Source organism: Coptis chinensis, chromosome 8, assembly GCF_015680905.1.
Source record: "Coptis chinensis isolate HL-2020 chromosome 8, ASM1568090v1, whole genome shotgun sequence".
NCBI classification, from domain to species: Eukaryota; Viridiplantae; Streptophyta; class Magnoliopsida; order Ranunculales; family Ranunculaceae; genus Coptis; species Coptis chinensis.
The window spans coordinates 5875239-5893703 of record NC_141463.1 but is presented as its reverse complement, the minus strand read 5'-3'; the positions used below and the strand labels follow the sequence as shown (position 1 = coordinate 5893703).

Genomic DNA, 18465 nt, shown 5'->3' with positions numbered 1-18465 from the left:
TTTGTATTCTTTGGACAAATCACTATCACAAAAGCCGACTTGCTTCTACATCTCCACACATGATATGACACACTTATGGCATTGTCGTTACAGACATTTAAGCTATAAGGGGTTGATGACTCTTGTATAATCAGATTTTACAACCTTTGAAATCCCTATGTAACCTCTGATCTTACAGCCTCTTTCCTCTCTCTCTCTCTCTCAGTTTTTTCTTCTTTTCTCTTCTTTTCTCTCTCTCTCCTCTCTTATACTCCCTAACCGCTAACTGCTTCCTGATTCCACGATCTCCACCTCACCAGTTCATAACCGCTAACCGTCCACTACTGCCTCAAGTACCGCGGCCTATATCCTGTACTCTCACTCTCTGGTTTCTTAAGTTACCTCGGTCTTTGAGACATGTCATCCCCATGGTCATGAATTTGGTAGATACAAATGCCCCCTCTCGGCCCCTCGAACCTCGTGAAGAACTTCGTTTGGGGGTCCGAGATATTCTCAAATTTATCGATCCGCGGCCCCTACTTTTTAATGATATCGCGTGTGTTTTTCTCAACGGCATCGCGTGCTATCTCTCAACCGGACACGCGATGCTTGCTCTGTTCTCTCACGCCGCGTAGCATGCCTCAGACAGCGTCATGATTACTCGCGGACCGACACCTCGTTCTTCGATATCCACGTGGGCTTCCCGTCCTCCGGACCATTTCTCTTGGCCTTTGGATTTTACCCTCCCCAATATTACTTGGTTACCCCCGATGCCTCGAATCCGGCTCAAACCCTCAAACCCTTCATCTTTCCCATTATTCTTCCATCTTTCATTCTCTAACCTCAAAGACCTCTCTCTTCTTCCTCTTCCTCTGCTCTAATTGTTCCATTCTTCTTGTTAGCATCTTCCTCGGTGGTTCTCTTACCGTTCTTTGTCTCCGTCATTTGTGCTTTCTCTTCCTTGCTTGCAAACATTGAAGGTCGGGTTTGCTCTCCTTCCTCTTCCCTCTTTTCCATTCTTGGTTTTTATTTAGTTCGATCATCGTTCATCTCTTTTCCCGCCCATTAGGCTGTGGGATATCTTTATCTTGATCGATTTTTGGAAATCCCTCTTCTTTGCCTCGCCCCACTCTCGAATATCATGTCCGCTTCGAGTCCTCGAACTCTACGTCGTCCGTCGATCGATCGGAGACCCCACCCTCTAGATCTAGTAACACCATCATCCGACGGATCGGGGCTTCTCCCCACCTCCAAGGGCGCGACAAGCCCCGCCGCTATCCCTTCTACCTCGGGAGATCGTTTAAGCTTCCCCACCCCCCTCACACTACCGCGGACCCAACCTAGACGCAGCCAAAGCCGCTTTTATGGCATCCCGGATGATGTCTTTGTTAGAGCATGTGTCGGGCATAACTCATTTTCCCCATCTTGTAGAACCGGCGGGGAGCCCGGTCGTTACCGGATTGGGCAAATAGTAGCCGCTTAAGGTTCCCCTCGTCTTTGCTTGACGTAGAAGTATGCAATCACTTCAACATTCCGCCATGTCAAGGCATTGGCAATTTTTGGCGTGTCATGTACGCTGCCAACTTTTACAACAAAACCAACTCTCCCCAGATCAAACTCCGCGATGTCATTGCCCATTACTTCATCAAAAAGAGTACCAAGTTTGGCGCTGTAGGCTATCAATCCTTTTTGTAGTCGCCCACCTAAAAGAAATCTTTCATTCTTCACATCACCACCTCTGATAAAGTGTGGCACCATTACCCTTTGTATGTGTCCGGGAACTTTCTGTCAGCGGACATCCCTTCTGAGGTTTCTCTAAGGCACTTACACTTTCTCAGGAGCGGTAAGTGTATCTGAGCAGTTGGTGTGTCCTTGTATTCATTCTTATCCGTCTTTGACCTTGCCGCTAACTTTCTTTGTCACAGGTTGGAGGCCCGATTCTCATTCACAACTTTACAACGGTGTCTACTCCGCAATCTTTCGAACTCCAGCGATCCGGGAAAGCGACCAGTCGCCTTCTAGGCATTGATCCCGAAAAGCCACTCCGGCCCCTTCTCGACCCAACCCTCAAAGACTTCGCCCGTATCAAGGCCCTTTCTATCGTCGCCTCCACCTAAAGAGAGATTGCCCAAACCTTCCCCCAAGACTAAGAAGAGAGCTACACCAAAAGATCTCTCATTCACAAGCCGAGGCCCTTAGAGCCTCTGCTGCATGGACCAAGAAACCTTCTACCGCTGCTCCAGACCAATCCACCCCAAAGGGTGTCCCCGCTCATATTCTTCCCTTGCTGATTGGGAGGACGATTTTGCAGTCTCCGACTCTCCTCCCCCACCCGAACATGGATGTCAACAAACTCAAATTGTGGGACGGGATCGAAGATGAGCAGACCGACTCAGGCCAAGCAGGCCACCCGCCAAGAGGTGTAGAACTGCGGGAAACACCTCCCTCCTGCCGCCCCATCCGCCCCATGGCCGGGTCGGGCCCCATGGCCGTTGGTCCCATCAGCGCCGTCATGGTAAGGATCCGCGCCGTTGGGCTCGAAATCCCAGCATCCCGAAGTTCAAGGCGCCGGATGCCTGCCGTCACCACTAGAGACTCCGCTTTAGACAATGCAGCGGTGGCTGCCTCTGTTCTTCTCATCCCATCTTCCACGAGATCAAGCCTCACGGTGACTTCGGGAACGTTCTTCGGCCACCGCTGGCGCCATCTGCTGGGGGTGGGAGAAGGTGAGTCTCATCTTGATTTTCTTGCCTTGCATCGTTACTTTGTGTCACCTCTAACTCCTCTCGTGTTCACCGTGAGCACGGATATAGGCTTCGTCATCCGGGATTGACTAACACCTTGGATACCCCCGGAGACGGTGAAGCGAGATCCATGGGCGGGGCGGCCGGAAGGCAAAATATGCCAAAGCCGGAGAAAGAACGCGATGACTCTCGTGATCGCTGCCCTCAAGGCACACAACGACAATAAGGTCACCGAAGGGGCTCTCCGTCACAAATAGCGGACCTTCAGGCTAAACCGACTAGTGAGAAGGCAAAAGAATGGAGGCCGCCGCAAGAAACCACCCTTGACCAATCCTCGGCGTGCCTCGACCGGGCTTCCGCTCTTCAGCGAAAAGAAAATCGCTAGAGAACCCGTCGTCGATGGCTGAAGCCGCCGGCCGGAGACTTCTTCCTCGCCGCCTCACGCCCTTGACCCAGCAGCCGATCCGCCACCTACCTCCTCCTCCGGGCTGTCGACAAGGAGCCCGCACCGTGGGCCACCGATGAGGTAGTGAACATATCCAAGAAGGCACCCTGCTGAAGAGATGCCCGGGACACCTCTACTCCCCGCACCCGCGAGGAGCGTGATCGAGTTCAACCCTTTGTTTTATATCTCAATATCTTTGTAATATACTTGTTCTTTACTTGGTGTTCGGATATTATCGTGCCGTATTTCGGGTGTTCCCGGTGGCTCAAACCTTTGCCAATCTCGATGTATCTAGATATTTTTGGGGAAAAGTTTTTCCAAGTAGCTCAACTATATTATGCTTAGCTGTCAGTGACAATTTGTTTTGGGGCCGCCCGGTCCCGCCCAAAATTTGTTTCGACGGACCACGCATCCGCTGGATGGCTTCCCATCTCACCGCTCGGCGGCAGTGGGGCTATTTGGGGCAGGCTTAGTTTGCCCCCCAGCTTGGTTTCGGACCTCGCCGTCCGCGAAGGGCTCGTCCCCTCCGTTATCTCTCGGCCAGGTGAGGCTCTCTTCTTTAGGCGCTTCGGTTGCCCCCAGGTTGGTTCGGACCCGGACTCATCGTCCACGAAGGGCCTCGTCCCCTCCGTTATCTCTCTCAGCCGTGAGGCTCTTTGGGGGCGCTTTGCCCCCCGCTTGTTTTGGACCTCATCGTCCACGAAGGGCTCGTCCCCTCGGCTGCCTCTACAGCCGGAGGCTTGTTAAGGCGCCTTCGGTTTGCCCCTGGTTGGTTTGAGTGTTCACGGCCATTACACCGCCAAATTCTTTGGTCTCGATTGCACCTTTGATTCGATGACGGCATGGGTGACACATAACATCATCATCATACACTTAGATGAGAATCTCTGTTGATTCCGAGCTTGTCTTTAATTAAAATAAAACGTACAAAGCATCACTCATAAAATTTCTTCAACATTCTTATGTTCCAAGGTCTCGCGATGTCCTCCCCGCCGTGAGTGATCGTAACCGATAGGTCCCTACCGCCGCTTCCGACCACGGTGGCCCCCCTCCCGGTTAGAATAACTTTCCATCCTTCTCTTTTCGGCGGCCGCTGGGTTACTTTCTTCTCGAACGCGGTCCCCAACTGAACTGCCGTGGCTTCACCCTCTTGTCATAATCTTGCCTCTGCAATCTCCTGGTACTCTTCCAACTTGATCGCGCCGCCATATCCCTCCTTTCCTCCGTAAGGTTCGGTCCGCAGCTAAAATAACTTCATTGACTCCTCCCTCTACGGCTCGGTTCTCGTTGTCGCCTCCACCATCTCTACGGGAATCACCGCCCACTCCATAGGCCATGGCAAATGGCGACTCTTGAGTGGAAGTTCGTGGTGTTGTTCGGCACGCGCCATAAGACTTTGATTCAACTTCGCCCCGCCCGCCCCTTTCGATCTTCTAACTTCTTCAAATTATCCATTATTGTCTTGTTAGAGGATTCTCGCCTCACCATTCCCTCCGGATTGTAAGGAGCTGAGAATCCTTGCTTCACCTTGAATGCTTGGAGGAATTCGCGTACTTTGCCCCCAAAGAATTGAGAAGTACCGTTGTCCGCGATTATGGTATCTCGGCGTCGCCCAAATCGGCAAATTATATTTTCCCCAGGAATTTCTTTGACTTGCTCCTCCTTAACCTCGCCGCCCGCTACACCCTCAACCCATTTGGTGAAATAATCCGTCAAGGCCAACCACGAACCTTCGTTTGCCACCGCCAAGGGAGCGTCCAACGATATCGAAATACCACATGGCGAAAGGCCAGGGCTGAATACCTTATGCAAAGACTTCGGCAGGAGCATGTATCGCGGTGAGAATTTTTGGCATTTCACACCTCTTGGCATACTCCGTTCGTCCCGGCTTCATAATGCGCCAAAAATACCCTTTGAGATAATAATCGATGTGCCGTCGCCCTACCGGCGTAATGACTCCCACAATCCCCTCATGAATCTCACTCAAGACCTCTTTCGCTGTTTAAGCCCGGATGCATTTCAATAACGGTCCAATGACATTAAGGTCAGATAAGTCACCATCTATCGAGTGTATCTTTGAGACACTGTTCCATTCTTTTCTCTCCCGCTTTGTCCTCGATCTCGACCCGCAAGGAAACTCTTTTATGGGTTCCCTCCACCTGCCTCATTCTCGGTGACTCCCAAAACTGTTTTCACCCTTCGACGTGCTTTGGTTTGTTCAAAGACCCTAATTTCGACGGCTTCGCCCTCGCCTCGGTAGCACCGCCAAGAACATATGCTAACGCGACGGTGATGTCGGTTCTCACCGCGCCCGTGGGCTTAACTTGATCTCGAGTAAACTTGTTAGCCTTTCTCTGTAATACCTCTAAATATTTTGCCATCCCGGGGCACCGGCCGCAAACTCTCCGCTCATTTGACATATTACCAAATTGGAATCTGAATACACCGCAAATTCATTCACCCCGAGATCGCCGCCATTTCCAACCCCGCTATCACCGCCTCATACTGATTCATTGTTCAAGCGAACCCCAACTTCATCGATAATTCTAATCGGTTGTTCTCCGGTAACCAACACCACCCGATCCCGCTTCGGTGTCGGTCGCGGATCCATCCGCAAAGACCCTCCACCCGTTTCTCATATCCCAAGGGTCGAATGGGTCATGACTAGGATCGCCCTCTCGTTCCATAACCATTTCCCTCTCTCCCCATGTGGTCCTCGGTGAATTCTGCCAGAATTACGCCATAGCCTCGCCTTCTCTCGCCGTCCCCACGGTACTCTATGTCGTATGAACTCAAAGACTACCGCCCACTTCAACATTCTTCCCCGACTTTTCCGCTTTCGGGGCCTGTTTTGAGTGGTAAATTTGTCACCACCACTACCGAGTGGCGTCGGCACGGTTTTAGTTTCAAAGCCGAAAACCAACGCCGAGGCGAATTTCTCGATCCCCGCTATATCCGGTTTACGCATCTAACATGGTTTTGCTCAAAATACACCGCCCTCTATCTTGTCCACCACCCTTATCAACACGGAGTGATTGCGTGCTCCGGCACCCCCCAAGTACGATACTGCTTTTTCTCCTTGCCCTGGTCGCGACAAGATAGGGGCTCTTCCCAAATAAACCTTTAACTCCTGGAAAGCTTTTTCACACGCCTCGGTCCATTGGAAGTCCGTTGTTTTCCGCAAGAGCAGGTACAGAGGTCTACACTTGTCCGAGGATTTTGAAATGAATCTCTGTTGAGAGCCGCGATTCTTCCTGCCAACCTCTGGACCTCTTTCACATCCTGGGGTGATTGCATCTCTACCAAAGCCCTGATCTGGTCCGGATTTGCTTCTATTCCGCGGTATGTGACGATGTAACCCAAGAACTTTCCCGACGTCACCCCAAAGGTGCATTTGTCAGGGTTCAACATCGCTTTGTATGTCCGTAATATTGCAAACGTCTCCTTCAATCCCTCCAGATGTTCCTCCTCGGTCATACTCTTTTCCACCATGTCATCTATGTAGATTTCCATTCCCCTTCTGATCTTGCTCTCAAACATCTTCTCACCTATCCTCTGAAAGGTAGCCCCGGCGTTCTTCAAGCCGAAGGCATTCGGTATAACAAGAAATTCCCCTCTACTATAAACGCGGTTTTGTCTTGGTCCGACATACATGAACACCGATTGTATCCCATAGATCGCCCATGAAAGAAAAGAACTTGAACTCCGCAAACCCGATCCACCAACTCGTCTATCCGCGGCATTGGGTAACAATCTTTTGACATTGTAAATTGACATCCGTGAAGTCGACACATTTCTTACTTTCCCATTCTTTTTGGAACCGCGACAATGTTGGAGAGCCATTCCGCAATTTGCATTCGCTAATAATCCCCGCCGCTTTCAACCTATGTATCTCCTCCCGTATCCCTCGCATCTACCGCGCTTTTAAGCCTCTCATTTTTGCCGGATGGGCTTGGCCCCTCTCATATGCAACTCGTACGGATAAGCAAATTCTGGATCCATCCCCACCGGATCCTCCACGGACCATCTCGAACACATCGTTGTTCTCAATCAACAAAGGCGGTCAACTTTGCTTTCCAATCTCCGATAAATCGCCCCCCATAGACACCGCCCGCCCCTCTCCAAGATTTACGCTCACTGTCCCCACCTCATCCATTGTCTTCGCCCCTAATCGGCAACTCACGGGCCTGCTATCGCGATCGTGGATTGCTACGCCTGCGGTCCGCCTCTTTTCCGCCTCATGTCGTTGCGCCGAATCAACTCTCGAACCACCACCGGTGTATTCTTTGAGCCGCGCTTGGTCTCCTCTTATCTCGCGACATTCCTCCCTTTAGTCGGAAACGGATCACTTGATAGTAGGTGGATGGAATTGCCTTCATCTCGCGGAATCCATCTCCTTCCCAAGATGGCATTGAATTGCGATGTGGAGTCCACAACCATGAAACGGGTGAACACCGCTACCGACCTGCGATTCTTATCGTAGCTCCAGTTCCCATATGGGTTCGGTCATGCTACCGTTGAATCCAAACAGATTGGTCCGGAGGCTTCAATTGTTTCTTCTCAATATTCATTTCCTCCATAGCACCGCTTAAACAACAAAATCAACCGAAGCCCGCAATCTATTAACACCCCTCTTCACCATGTAATTACCCAATCGCAATTGTTATCACCGGTAGATCCTCGTGGGGAGAGATTACCGCCTTCCGATCCTTTGGTGAGAATTCTATCCTACCATCCCTCCGTGGCCCCTCGAACCGGGTCGCGAATGCTTTCGAACCTCATTTATCTGTTTGTAGCCGGACGCCCTCCCCGACTTTGTCCCGCGAGCATTCCTTCCTAATGTTTCCCAATCGAAGATGACATTGATGGTTCCTAGGATCCTCGCTACGGTTGGCTTTCTTTGACCGGATGTGCCTCCCCGATGAACTCTCAAAGAACCCTTTTCTATCATTCTCTACCAACCAATCGCAAAGCGAAACACTCATTGGTTCGTTACGTGGTTTCGATCCGTGGTACGCAAAAAACGGCTTCTCTTCCAGCTCTAGGCGTGCTTCTCGGACCTTCAAAATACTGCATCCCTTTGATTAACGGCAATATCTCCTCTAAAGTTTTGTTCAAAGGAGTTGTCGCTATATCGCGGTATGGTTTTCTCATGAAGTGTCTCTCCTCGCTATGTCTCGACCTCTCTCGACTTTGTGTGTGTCTCTTCCCCCGTAAGATCCCACTTCACGGGCGAGCCTTTCCTCTCGCTTTCCGGTCGCTCGTCCTACACTATGCACCGATTTCTCCGCCTTCCTAGGCTCCTTTAGCGGTTCTCGCAATATATCCTCATATCGTATGTATTTCTCGACCTTTGGATACGGTCATGTAACGCCGCGGACTTCGATTTTGGACACGTGATTCATGGACTCTAGTACCCTCGCTTCAACCCATGCCGGAATGCTATTATCTGGCGGTGTGCTCATCCAAATTTCAGCGTCTCCTCCTCCTTGAACCTACACAAAAATTCCCTCCCTTCGGGCGGATTTCGTTTTGACATTAAAGAGGTCCGCGATATCCACTATTCTCCGCTTCTCGATGAATGAAATGGTCCACGAATGCCCGCTCCAAATCCTCGAACTTCTTTATATCATACGACGGCGTCAATCGGTAATACCAATCCGCTCCCCTTTCGACTAGCGGAAACATCATGCGGCGGAGTCCGCCATACTTACTTCTTGCCACAAATGGCATCTCGGCCGCCTAAAATGGTGTAAGTGGTCCGGGGGATCACCCTTCCCGTCATATCGCCGAACCTCGGTTCACAAACCTCTTCGGCACCTCGAATTCCAAATAGAATCCGTTAGCGATTCATTAAGTCCGCCTACTACCTTCCTCACCGCCCCTTTTTTTTTTTTCCGTCCCGACTTATTTCTCTATCCTTTTCAATCATCGCCTGATCACCTCCAGCCAGGACCGCCCCCTCCAGATCACCTCTTGCCCTTGAGGCGCTTCTCACTGTTCCCCATCTCGCTATTCTCGCTCTCTAGTCCCTCCCCCTCTTTGTGTAGTTTCCCTTTCTTTCTAAGATCTTCATTCTCCTCCCTCAATCTCGCCACTTCTTCCTGCAAGAGTCCGGTTGTCTCCGTCCGCTGCCTTGAACTTCCTCCGTGTTTCTTCCAACTCCACACTCGTGAGCTTCTCCCTCATCGATTCCCTCACTTTTTTTTGGTCTCCCTCTCCCTTTCTTAGTCATTGTTGCCATCCTATAACCCTTTCTTCTTGTCTCTAAACCGTGGGTCACTTTCGTGTGTCCCCACGACGGGCGCCAAATGTATAATCGATTTTACAACCTTTGAAATCCCTATGTAACCTCCTCTCGATCTTACAAAATTCTTCCTCTCTCTCTCTCTCTCGGTTTTTTCTTTCTTTTTTCTTTCTTTTTCTCTCTCTCTCTTTATACTCCCTAACCGCTTAACTCGCTTCCTCGATTCCATGATCTCCACCTCACCGCCATAACCGCTAACCGGCCCACTCATCGCTTCAAGTACCATATATCCTCGTGACTCTCACTCTCCTCGGGTTTCTGCTAAGTTACCTCTTTTTTTGACATGTCATCCCCATGGTCATGAATTTGGTAGATACAACTCTTCAGCTTTAAGAAGATGGTGCATGGGTTACCTCGGTCAGACTCCAACAACAGTGTGTACAAACTGCATGATTGGAAAACAACACGTAGATCCAATCCCAAAGAAGAGCATTTGGAGGGGCCACGTAAAAGCTCCAACTTGTTCATGCAGATCTTTGCGGACCCATCTCTCCCATCTCTAACAAGTAAGAAGAGGTACATCATATGCTTCATTGATGACTTTACTAGAAAAAAATGGACTTATTTTTTAGTAGAAAATCCGATGCATTAAGCATGTTCAAACGCTTTAAGAGTTGTGTTGAAAGAAGTAGGAGGATATATTAAAATGTTTGAGAACAGGTCGAGGGAGGAGAGTTCACATCACTTGAGTTCAATGAATTCTCGCACGAGCATGGCATCAAGAGGTGCAAATTGATCGCAGCATTATACTCCGCAAGTAACGGGCGAAGCGGAAAGAAAAATTGAACTGCGGATGAACATGGTTCGATACATGTTTTCTCGAAAGAAGGATTCCGGCACTTTCTCGGCCGGGCGCGAACCGACAATACATGTTCTCAATAGAAGTCCTACATTGGTTGTGAAGAATCAAACACCGAGGAAGCATGGAGTGGAAGTAGACCCAGTTGAGTACTTTTGAGTTTTCGGATGTGTGTGGCGATGTGCATGTTCATGATGTGAGAAGGAAAAAGCTAGATGCAAAGAGCATTGCTTGTGTGTTGTTGGGGAGTAAGTGAAGAGTCTAAGGGATATAGACTCTATGATCCAGTTGCAAGGAAGATTGTAGTTAGCAGAGATGTCGTGGTTTGAGGAAAATAAGTCTTGAGTGGAATAGTAGTTATGAAGAACACATAATGGTTGATTTGGAATGGATGGTGAAGGTAATGAGGCGCAAAGGAACGGAATGAGGGAGGTGAATGAATGAAGGAGAAGAAGAAGTCTTTGAACCCGGTTGGTAGTCCTCAAAATGGTGAAAATGGAAGTGATTCATCTAGTTCGAAGAAGGAAGAAATGTTGAAAATAGAGGCGATTCATCTAGTTCTCAAGAAGGAAGACACAAAGGGCCTCCTGGTGGATGAGAGATTATGTAATCGGGAAGGACTTTCGGAGGAGTCGGAAGAAGAAGATGCAAATGTCCATTCGCTCTATTTGCAACATCGATCCAAAGTATTTTGAGGAAGCGGTGAAGCATGACAAATGGAGGACAACTATGGACATGGAGATACAAAGCTATATAGAGGAACAACACATGGGAAATCACCGATCTTCTTAAAGGTGCAAAGAAAATTGAGTGAAGTGGTTTTATAAAACCAATTGACTTGGGCTTTTAAGGGCTTTTTCTTTATTAAACTTGGGCTTTCTTCATGGAACTTCTCTAGCAATCACTTTAGCTCCTTTTAACACCTAATTAGTAACGAATTGATATTTATTCAACTCCGAAGCCTGAAATACTCAAAAGCACGTAATTAGTGAAAAAACCTATATTATTAATAACATAATTGGCTAAATAGAAATAGTATTAAAGGGTTTAAACTACAGTTTTGGGCTCTTATCAGACCATATAAGTTTGTGTGTACAAGCTCAAGGATATTGTCTTTTCTATGAGACGGGAATCTTTGAAAAGACACTCTGTGTTGCTTTCCTACTAAACAATGAGTGCATCTATTTAAATGCGTACCTTTAATGTTTGGCAAGGCTTTTTGTTTGGCAAGAACTTCTATGTCTTTCTCTCCCATATGACACAGTCTCTTATGTCATAGTTCGGAGGAAGCTTTTTCTTGTGCCGCATTTAACTCTGCTTTACACAAATTAGCCTGTGTCTTGTAAAGCGAGCAAGTTTTCTTCCCTTTGGCTACTTCTGATGGAATCTACGCTTTCGGTTTCCATACCACGTTACTAAACGAGTTTAGAAAGCCATCATCATCTAACTTCTCAGTGGAAATTAGGCTTAGCCGAATGTCAGGGACATGTTTTACATCCTTGAGTGTCAAGGTGTAGCCGACATTGGTTTCTACATGAACATCACCAATGCCTACAATCTTTGAGACTCCACTGTTACCCATCTTTACCTCACCGAATTCACCACAGCTGTAGGTAGTGAAGAATCCCCTGTGCGGTGTGATGTGATAGGATGTTCCTGTATCTATCACCCACTCTGTATCCTAGCATGAGGTACTAACACAACACTCACCACAATCTAACATAATTCCCACTAGATCATCGTCTACTAGTGCGGTAGTATCTCGGCCTGTGTTTTCATTTCTCTTTACCATGTCTTCATGTACACAGTTATTCTTCTCATCCCTCTTCAGTGTTCTGCACTCATACCTGAAGTGACCCTTGGCGGCACAATAGTAACATTATCTTTTTGCCTTAGGAGTTATGGCTTTACCCCTAGATTTGCTTCTGTCATCACCTCTAGAATGAGATGGTTTTTTGCTCTTACCTCTCCCCCGCTTCTCTGTGACAAGGATCTCTGAGTGAGAGAAGCTGCTTCATGAACCCCTTCTTGTCTCCTCATTCAATAATGCCCTGGTAGCCATCTCCATGGAAATAACTCCATCCTTAGCAGCTCCGTTAAGAGAAACTGCTAACGTCTCCCAATTGTCGGGTAGAAAGTTTAATAGAAACAAAGCCTCAACCTCGTCACCCATGTTAATCTTCATCAAGTGCAACTGATTGATGGTATTTTGTACTTCATTAAGATGCTCAGACATTGAAGAACCTTCTTTGTACTTCATGTTAGCAAACTTCTTAATGAGCAACACTTTGTTTCCGGCCAACTTCCTCTCATAAAGGTCTTCGAGTTTCTTCCACAAGCCAAAAGCGGTAGTCTCTTGGGATACATGGTGGAAGACACTGTCGTCAATCCACTGTTGAATATACCCAATTGCTTTTCTGTCAAGCTTGGTCTACTCAGCCACGACAATCGCTTCCGGGTTTACTCTTCCATTCTCAATGGGTTCTGTCAAGTCCTTGCAATATAGCAAGTCTTCCATCTTGGCTTTCCAAATAGTGTAGTTAGCTCTTTTCAGACTAGTCATGCGAGTGTTTATAGAATGGTCCATCACTACAAGTTATTTCAACTCAAATATTCTCTCAGGAATTTTGTCAAACACCTTCTGAACAAAATTTGGATAACAACCTAGATTAATCTAACCTGGCTCTGATACCACTTGTTGGGGATCCCCACTACTAAGATAACTTGCTCTTTGACCAACTACAATCTCCAGACAAAAATCTAAACTTTCACAACAACTAACCTAACATGCCCAACTCTATAAACAACTATCACAAACAAATAATATTGCAAAGAAAATATAAATCATACCACAACACAAAGATGTAACGTGGTTCGGCTAATGATGCCTACTTCCACAAGAGTTAATCTTTTTATAAGTATGAGAAAGAAGATTACAATCACTACTCTCAAGTCTCTCCACTTTACTAGATTACTCATCTATCCTTACAAGCTTTTCTCTTTGCAAGGGTTCTCTTCTCTCAATTTTGATAGCTCTCAAAATTGGGTTTCAATTCGTGACTTTTTGTGTTAAACCTAGTTATGTTTTTATACTCCCAAAAAACAGCTTTGCGGTTACTATAGAAATATAATTCTGTGATTTCAAACATGAACGCGTGCGCGCCCTCAGCAAGGCCAATTTGAGTGCGCGTGCGCCCTTAGCGAAAAACTCAGGAAAGTCCAGTAGACATGTTTCGGACAAAAGTTGAAAAAAAAAAACTATCTTCTTTTTCACTCCAAGGGAACCTTGGGCAAAACCATTTTCGAGCATTCGCTCGCTCAAACTTCTTCACACAAACACCACCAGATTCTCTCATTCTTCCTCATGTGAGGGATAACTCCAACATACATCATATACTGGGCGTTCGTGCATCACAACTCTTTGGTTCATCTGCCATTCTATTCTCCATCTCGACCTGCATATGTAAGTATGTAACAACCAGAGGCAGTCTTGAGATTGTGGGGCCCAAGGCAAACATCACAAATGAAGCCCTTTTATGAAAAAATTAATCAGTTGAGTCAAATATGGGATATTGTATTTTACGACATTCAAGAAATCAACTGGGCTAAGAGTACAACATGCTTGACACGAGCATGAATAGTCATAGTATAGTTTTTTTTACTGTGGACAAGGCTCTAATTTTGGGTCACATTTCGGGGGCCCCAGTCGGTTGCCCGTCTCGCTCAGGGCCGCCGCTGGTAACAACAACTCTTGTGCTTTCCCGATGCAGAGGAATAAATCAAAATTCTTGAACTATTGAATAATGATCGGCTTGTCGTCCCTCTGGATCAGACATTGATAAAATTTTACATCGGAATTTCATTTCGTTGACGCAGCTATAATAAGGAGCATTGCTGAAAATGGCCAAATCCTGTAACTTACAACACAACGTTACACCAAGTATTAGTGTCAATAGATTAGTCAATCCACAAGAAAACTGATGGACAAATCAAACAAACCCCCAGTTTTCTCACAAAAGTAGTGAAACGTTGACCATCTAATATGAAATCTCATACTAAAGATGTTCAGCTTGGTATTGTCGTATTGGCCATTGCTTGCTAAAGGTGAAATATTTTGTCTAGTTTCTCAATTTGTTGTTGTTTTGAATCAGTTCAGTAAATACAGATATATGCACCACTGCTGCATCTATATAGTTGTTCATTTGAATTAATTAATTAATATGGCTTGAAAATGTTTTCTGCGGGTTTTGCTAATTATTGTTTTTTCTGGATTTATGATCTGATGGAAGTGCTATGTAGTTGTTCGTTGATTCACTTTTTCGCTGGGAGGAAACGTGGTTTGTTTTGCCAAAACTCACAATTACCACATTAAAGTTATTTTCAAGTTTGTTGATACTGCAAGGAGAAGCTGATGCTGTAACTGCTACTTTATAAAGGGGTAGACGGTTGACTGGTTGTCATGCTCTTTGTGAAGCTACCCCGTGAAACGGTTATGCACGTCCCCTCAAATAATTTATTTCGTCTTCTAGCCTCTGAGATTCTGTCTTCTTTCCCCGAGAATCTAAAACCATGGCCTACCGCCCTACCTTAGCCAAATTCTTATCACCTCCTTGCAAGAAACAGTGCGGAGTCCAGACCACAATATTTTGTCATCCACCAATGCATACTTTAAGACCACCACCATCGTGGCCTTCAACCGTTTTTCTTTAATTTAGACCAAATAAATAATTTTTTGGTTGAATTTGTTCTAAACAATGTTAACCTGTTCATATGCAGTTGCAGGGCAATTCTTGATTCTGAGCCTATGTTTAATTTTAGGATTAGCATTCGTGTATGGAAACAAAAGGAAAAGAAAAAACGCTCATCCAAGGTTTGAAGATCTTAATTATAAATTACAGAAGATTACAACTTTAAACATGGATGAAGCACCCAACAGGCGTCGTGTCCGTGAAGCTTTCAAGAAACCCATACTTGGAATTGATCATTGCATGCTAAAGGTAAAACTGAAGAAAATAGTAGACTGGTTTTACTTTCTAATGGAGTTATTAGGAGTTGAAAGTGGCACTGTCTTAATTTGTATGTAAATATGGTAGTTTGAGGAGGATGTTAGCAAGCAACCCACCTTAACCGCTGTGCGCAGTGACTCGTTGCACCTGTCATTTTATTAGATTGTGCTACTTTACCCTACAAAATGACAGAAGTTTTTTGAACTTGGTAATCAGATGCAAGGGCTAAATAGGTGGATTAGCACCAATCCCAGATCCAATTCCAATTCTAACTTTAACGCAGGTTGAAATACCACCCCCCCTAGGCCCCTAGTTCAGTTCAGATTTTAACCAGGAAAAATTCACTTACATATTCACAGAGCAGTCTTAGTTATTTTTGCGAATGTATGTTTTCATTGAGTATTTTCGGATAGAATGTCACTTACTTTCACTCACTGAGTATTTTGGTACAGAACATTCATTGACTGCAAAATGAGATACTTATTGTACAATTTTTGCTTGTGTTGCAGATGTCATATGATTCTGTAGAAGTGGGGGAGGTACTAATGCAGTTCAATGTATTTGATGTTATCTCTTTGACCTGCTTCTTCGATGGAATGAACGTGTGACTTTTATAAAATCAAAACTCGCACTAGTGTATCTAGACCAGACTCATGTTTGAAAGTCATTCATGTTGCTTATTTTTTCTTCACATATATCGTTTCATTTTTCTTAGACATGCATTTTTACTCCTCCCACAAGTTGTGCCTGATCGTCTTGATTTTATTAAGTCTGGCAAGCATTTGGCTTTCAAATCCCAAACTAAAATGCATTAGCAACCTGAGAAAACTTGTCTGACTCATTCTCTCATTTTACTCTGTTTGGGAAACATAACAGGGTATTCGTATTTGCAATTTCTGTTCGTTGTGCTTGGGTGAGAGTGGACTGATGCCATTACTTCCAATTAATAGTTATATGATAATACTCATGTTACATGCTTCTATGCAGTTTTATGAGAATAACTCTAAAGGATTGGAGATTTTCTCAAAAAGTTGGCTTCCAAAGACCTCTCCACTAAAAGCAGTGGTTTGTTTTTGTCATGGTTATGGAGAACACATCACATTTTTATTGGAAGGCATGTGGTTGGCACTAGAAAGTTTATTTTTCATCTTTAATTATCTTTGGTATTGCTAGAATTAAGCATCCATATGTACCGTTCACAGGAACTGCTAAAAAGTTAGCATCATGTGGTTATGGAGTTTTTGCATTGGATTACCCTGGATTTGGTCTGTCAGAAGGTCTTAATAACTATATCCCCAACTTTGACCTGCTTGTAGATGACGTTATCGAGCATTTCTCTAAAATCAAAGGTAATTTTAACGCCTCCGTTGCTGTGGAGTTAAAGTTTTTTTACCCTTTTTCTCAACCATATTAGCATGTCACTTGTTCTAAAGTGTGTGTGCCATACAAAATCTCAATGCTCTTCCCGCTAAGTAGAAATTAATGGATTGCTGGATTAGATACTGAAGTACTTTCTGATTATAAACTCTGCTTGATCGATAACAGAAACCAAGGAATACCATAGCCTCCCAAGTTTTTTGTTTGGGCACTCCATGGGTGGAGCAGTTGCACTGAAGGTCCACTTGAAGCAACCTAAGGCCTGGGACGGTGCTGTTCTTATTTCACCTATGTGCAAAGTATTCTCCTGACTTCGAATTTCTATTGTGAGGGATTATTGTTTGGTTATATGTGAATCTAATCAATCGAAACGTTTATCAATAGATGGCCGACGATATTGTTCCACCTTGGATAGTGAGACAGGTTTTAATTGGTATTGCTAAGTTTTTTCCCACAGCAAAGTTAGTTCCTCAGAGTAATGTAGCAAACTTGGCATTCGGAGACTTGAAAAAGAGGAAGCTAAATGTAACATCTCTTGCCCTATTTTTCTTTTCTTTTTTCCAACCAAACATCTAGATCTCTTGCATGTTATAAACCACATACTATTCTATAGAACCTATTGTGTCACCTATTTTTGTGATTGTCTTTAAATGATCAATGTATATATGACCTATTCTATTCTTCCGTGATAACGTAGGATACCTATAATGTGCTTGGTTATAGGGATAATCCCCGTTTGCAGACTGCTATAGAGTTACTCAACACCACTCAAGAATTAGAACGACGATTGAAAGAAGTATGTGCTGTTTCATTATATATTATTCTTTTGTCTAATATAAAAGGTCGACAATTGCTTGAAGTTGCAGGGTGATTTAAGATAACTAATGAGAAAATGATACAGGTTTCTTTGCCAATGTTGATCCAACAAGGAGAGCTTGATTTTGTAACGGATCCATCAGTGAGTAAGGAATTATATGAGAAGGCAAGCAGTTTGGACAAGAAGCTCCTACTTTACAAAGGTGCTTGTCATGCTCTTCTTGAGGGGGAAACGGATGAGATGATATTTCGTGTTTTTGACGATATCATAACTTGGCTTGATCAGCACAGCATTAAAAATGCTGCTTGTTAGATTATTGTGCTTTTCTGTTATTTCTCTATAGATAAAGATAGGAACCAATGTTAGTCACTACTTCATTTTGGATGGTATTGATATATTTCTTGCAGTATTAATTACTGTTAGTATGGTAGGCCTTTCTCTTGTTCTAAAGTACTTCAATTCTATGACCAACATTGGTCTTACTAGATTATCAGATGCATATTTATTCCTTCGTTCTGTTAACATTATTACGATAGTTTCCAAGCAAAATAAGTTTTACCATTTGTTTGTTGTACTTAATTGACACTTACTGAAGAAGTACAAAGTGGAAGGGTGATCAAGACTCTGAGAGTGATACTCCATGACAAACAAATTTATCAAGGCCGAACCGTTGCTTCTCTTTTGGCCAAGAGTACTCTGACCAATAGTCAATATGCCAAAACAAATTTATTCTTAGAGAGGGAATTCTGGTTTTGAGTGTAATTCAAACAGAACATTCCTCCATTAGTGAAAATGTAGATTTTAATTAGAGATAAAACTCATCAGTACAATAAAATGAGTTGAAAATGTAGATATTATATCCATCCGGTTCAGTTGGTGCAACGGCGTTGTGGGCCCAATATTAGAGGCCGTTCCAGTTAGGGCCGTCTCTAAATTGTTAACAAAACTAATCTTTTTGCCTAATTGTAGGAAGGGCCGAATAGACACGGGT

General features: G+C 45.0%; 1 protein-coding gene across 3 annotated transcripts; it reads left to right on the top strand.

The window, feature by feature from the left end:
- The first annotated feature begins 14050 nt into the window (after positions 1-14050).
- Positions 14051-17982, top strand: LOC147479549 (caffeoylshikimate esterase-like). 3 transcript variants are annotated; one of them, XM_086578394.1, is made up of 10 exons: positions 14243-14378; positions 14564-14763; positions 15051-15271; positions 15790-15819; positions 16268-16394; positions 16483-16629; positions 16826-16956; positions 17042-17182; positions 17355-17453; positions 17559-17982. In XM_086578394.1, exons 3-10 carry the CDS (start codon positions 15191-15193, stop codon positions 17784-17786), a joined length of 984 nt encoding a protein of 327 aa, XP_086434520.1. In that variant the 5' UTR covers positions 14243-14378; positions 14564-14763; positions 15051-15190; the 3' UTR covers positions 17787-17982. The 3 variants fall into 3 exon arrangements, with proteins under 3 accessions (XP_086434518.1, XP_086434519.1, XP_086434520.1); XM_086578392.1 differs by lacking the exon at positions 14564-14763 and having other exon boundaries at positions 14051-14378; XM_086578393.1 differs by lacking the exon at positions 14564-14763 and having other exon boundaries at positions 14062-14378; positions 15093-15271.
- The last annotated feature ends 483 nt before the right edge of the window (positions 17983-18465 follow it).

Bases quoted from the DNA above. Each gene is read 5' to 3' on its own strand.
- LOC147479549 (XM_086578392.1), top strand. From the start codon at position 14,336: ATGTTCAGCTTGGTATTGTCGTATTGGCCATTGCTTGCTAAAG. The intron at 14,379-15,050 runs GTGAAATATTTT...GTTCATATGCAG, and splicing joins TTGGCCATTGCTTGCTAAAG to TTGCAGGGCAATTCTTGATT. The intron at 15,820-16,267 runs GTACTAATGCAG...GCTTCTATGCAG, and splicing joins ATTCTGTAGAAGTGGGGGAG to TTTTATGAGAATAACTCTAA.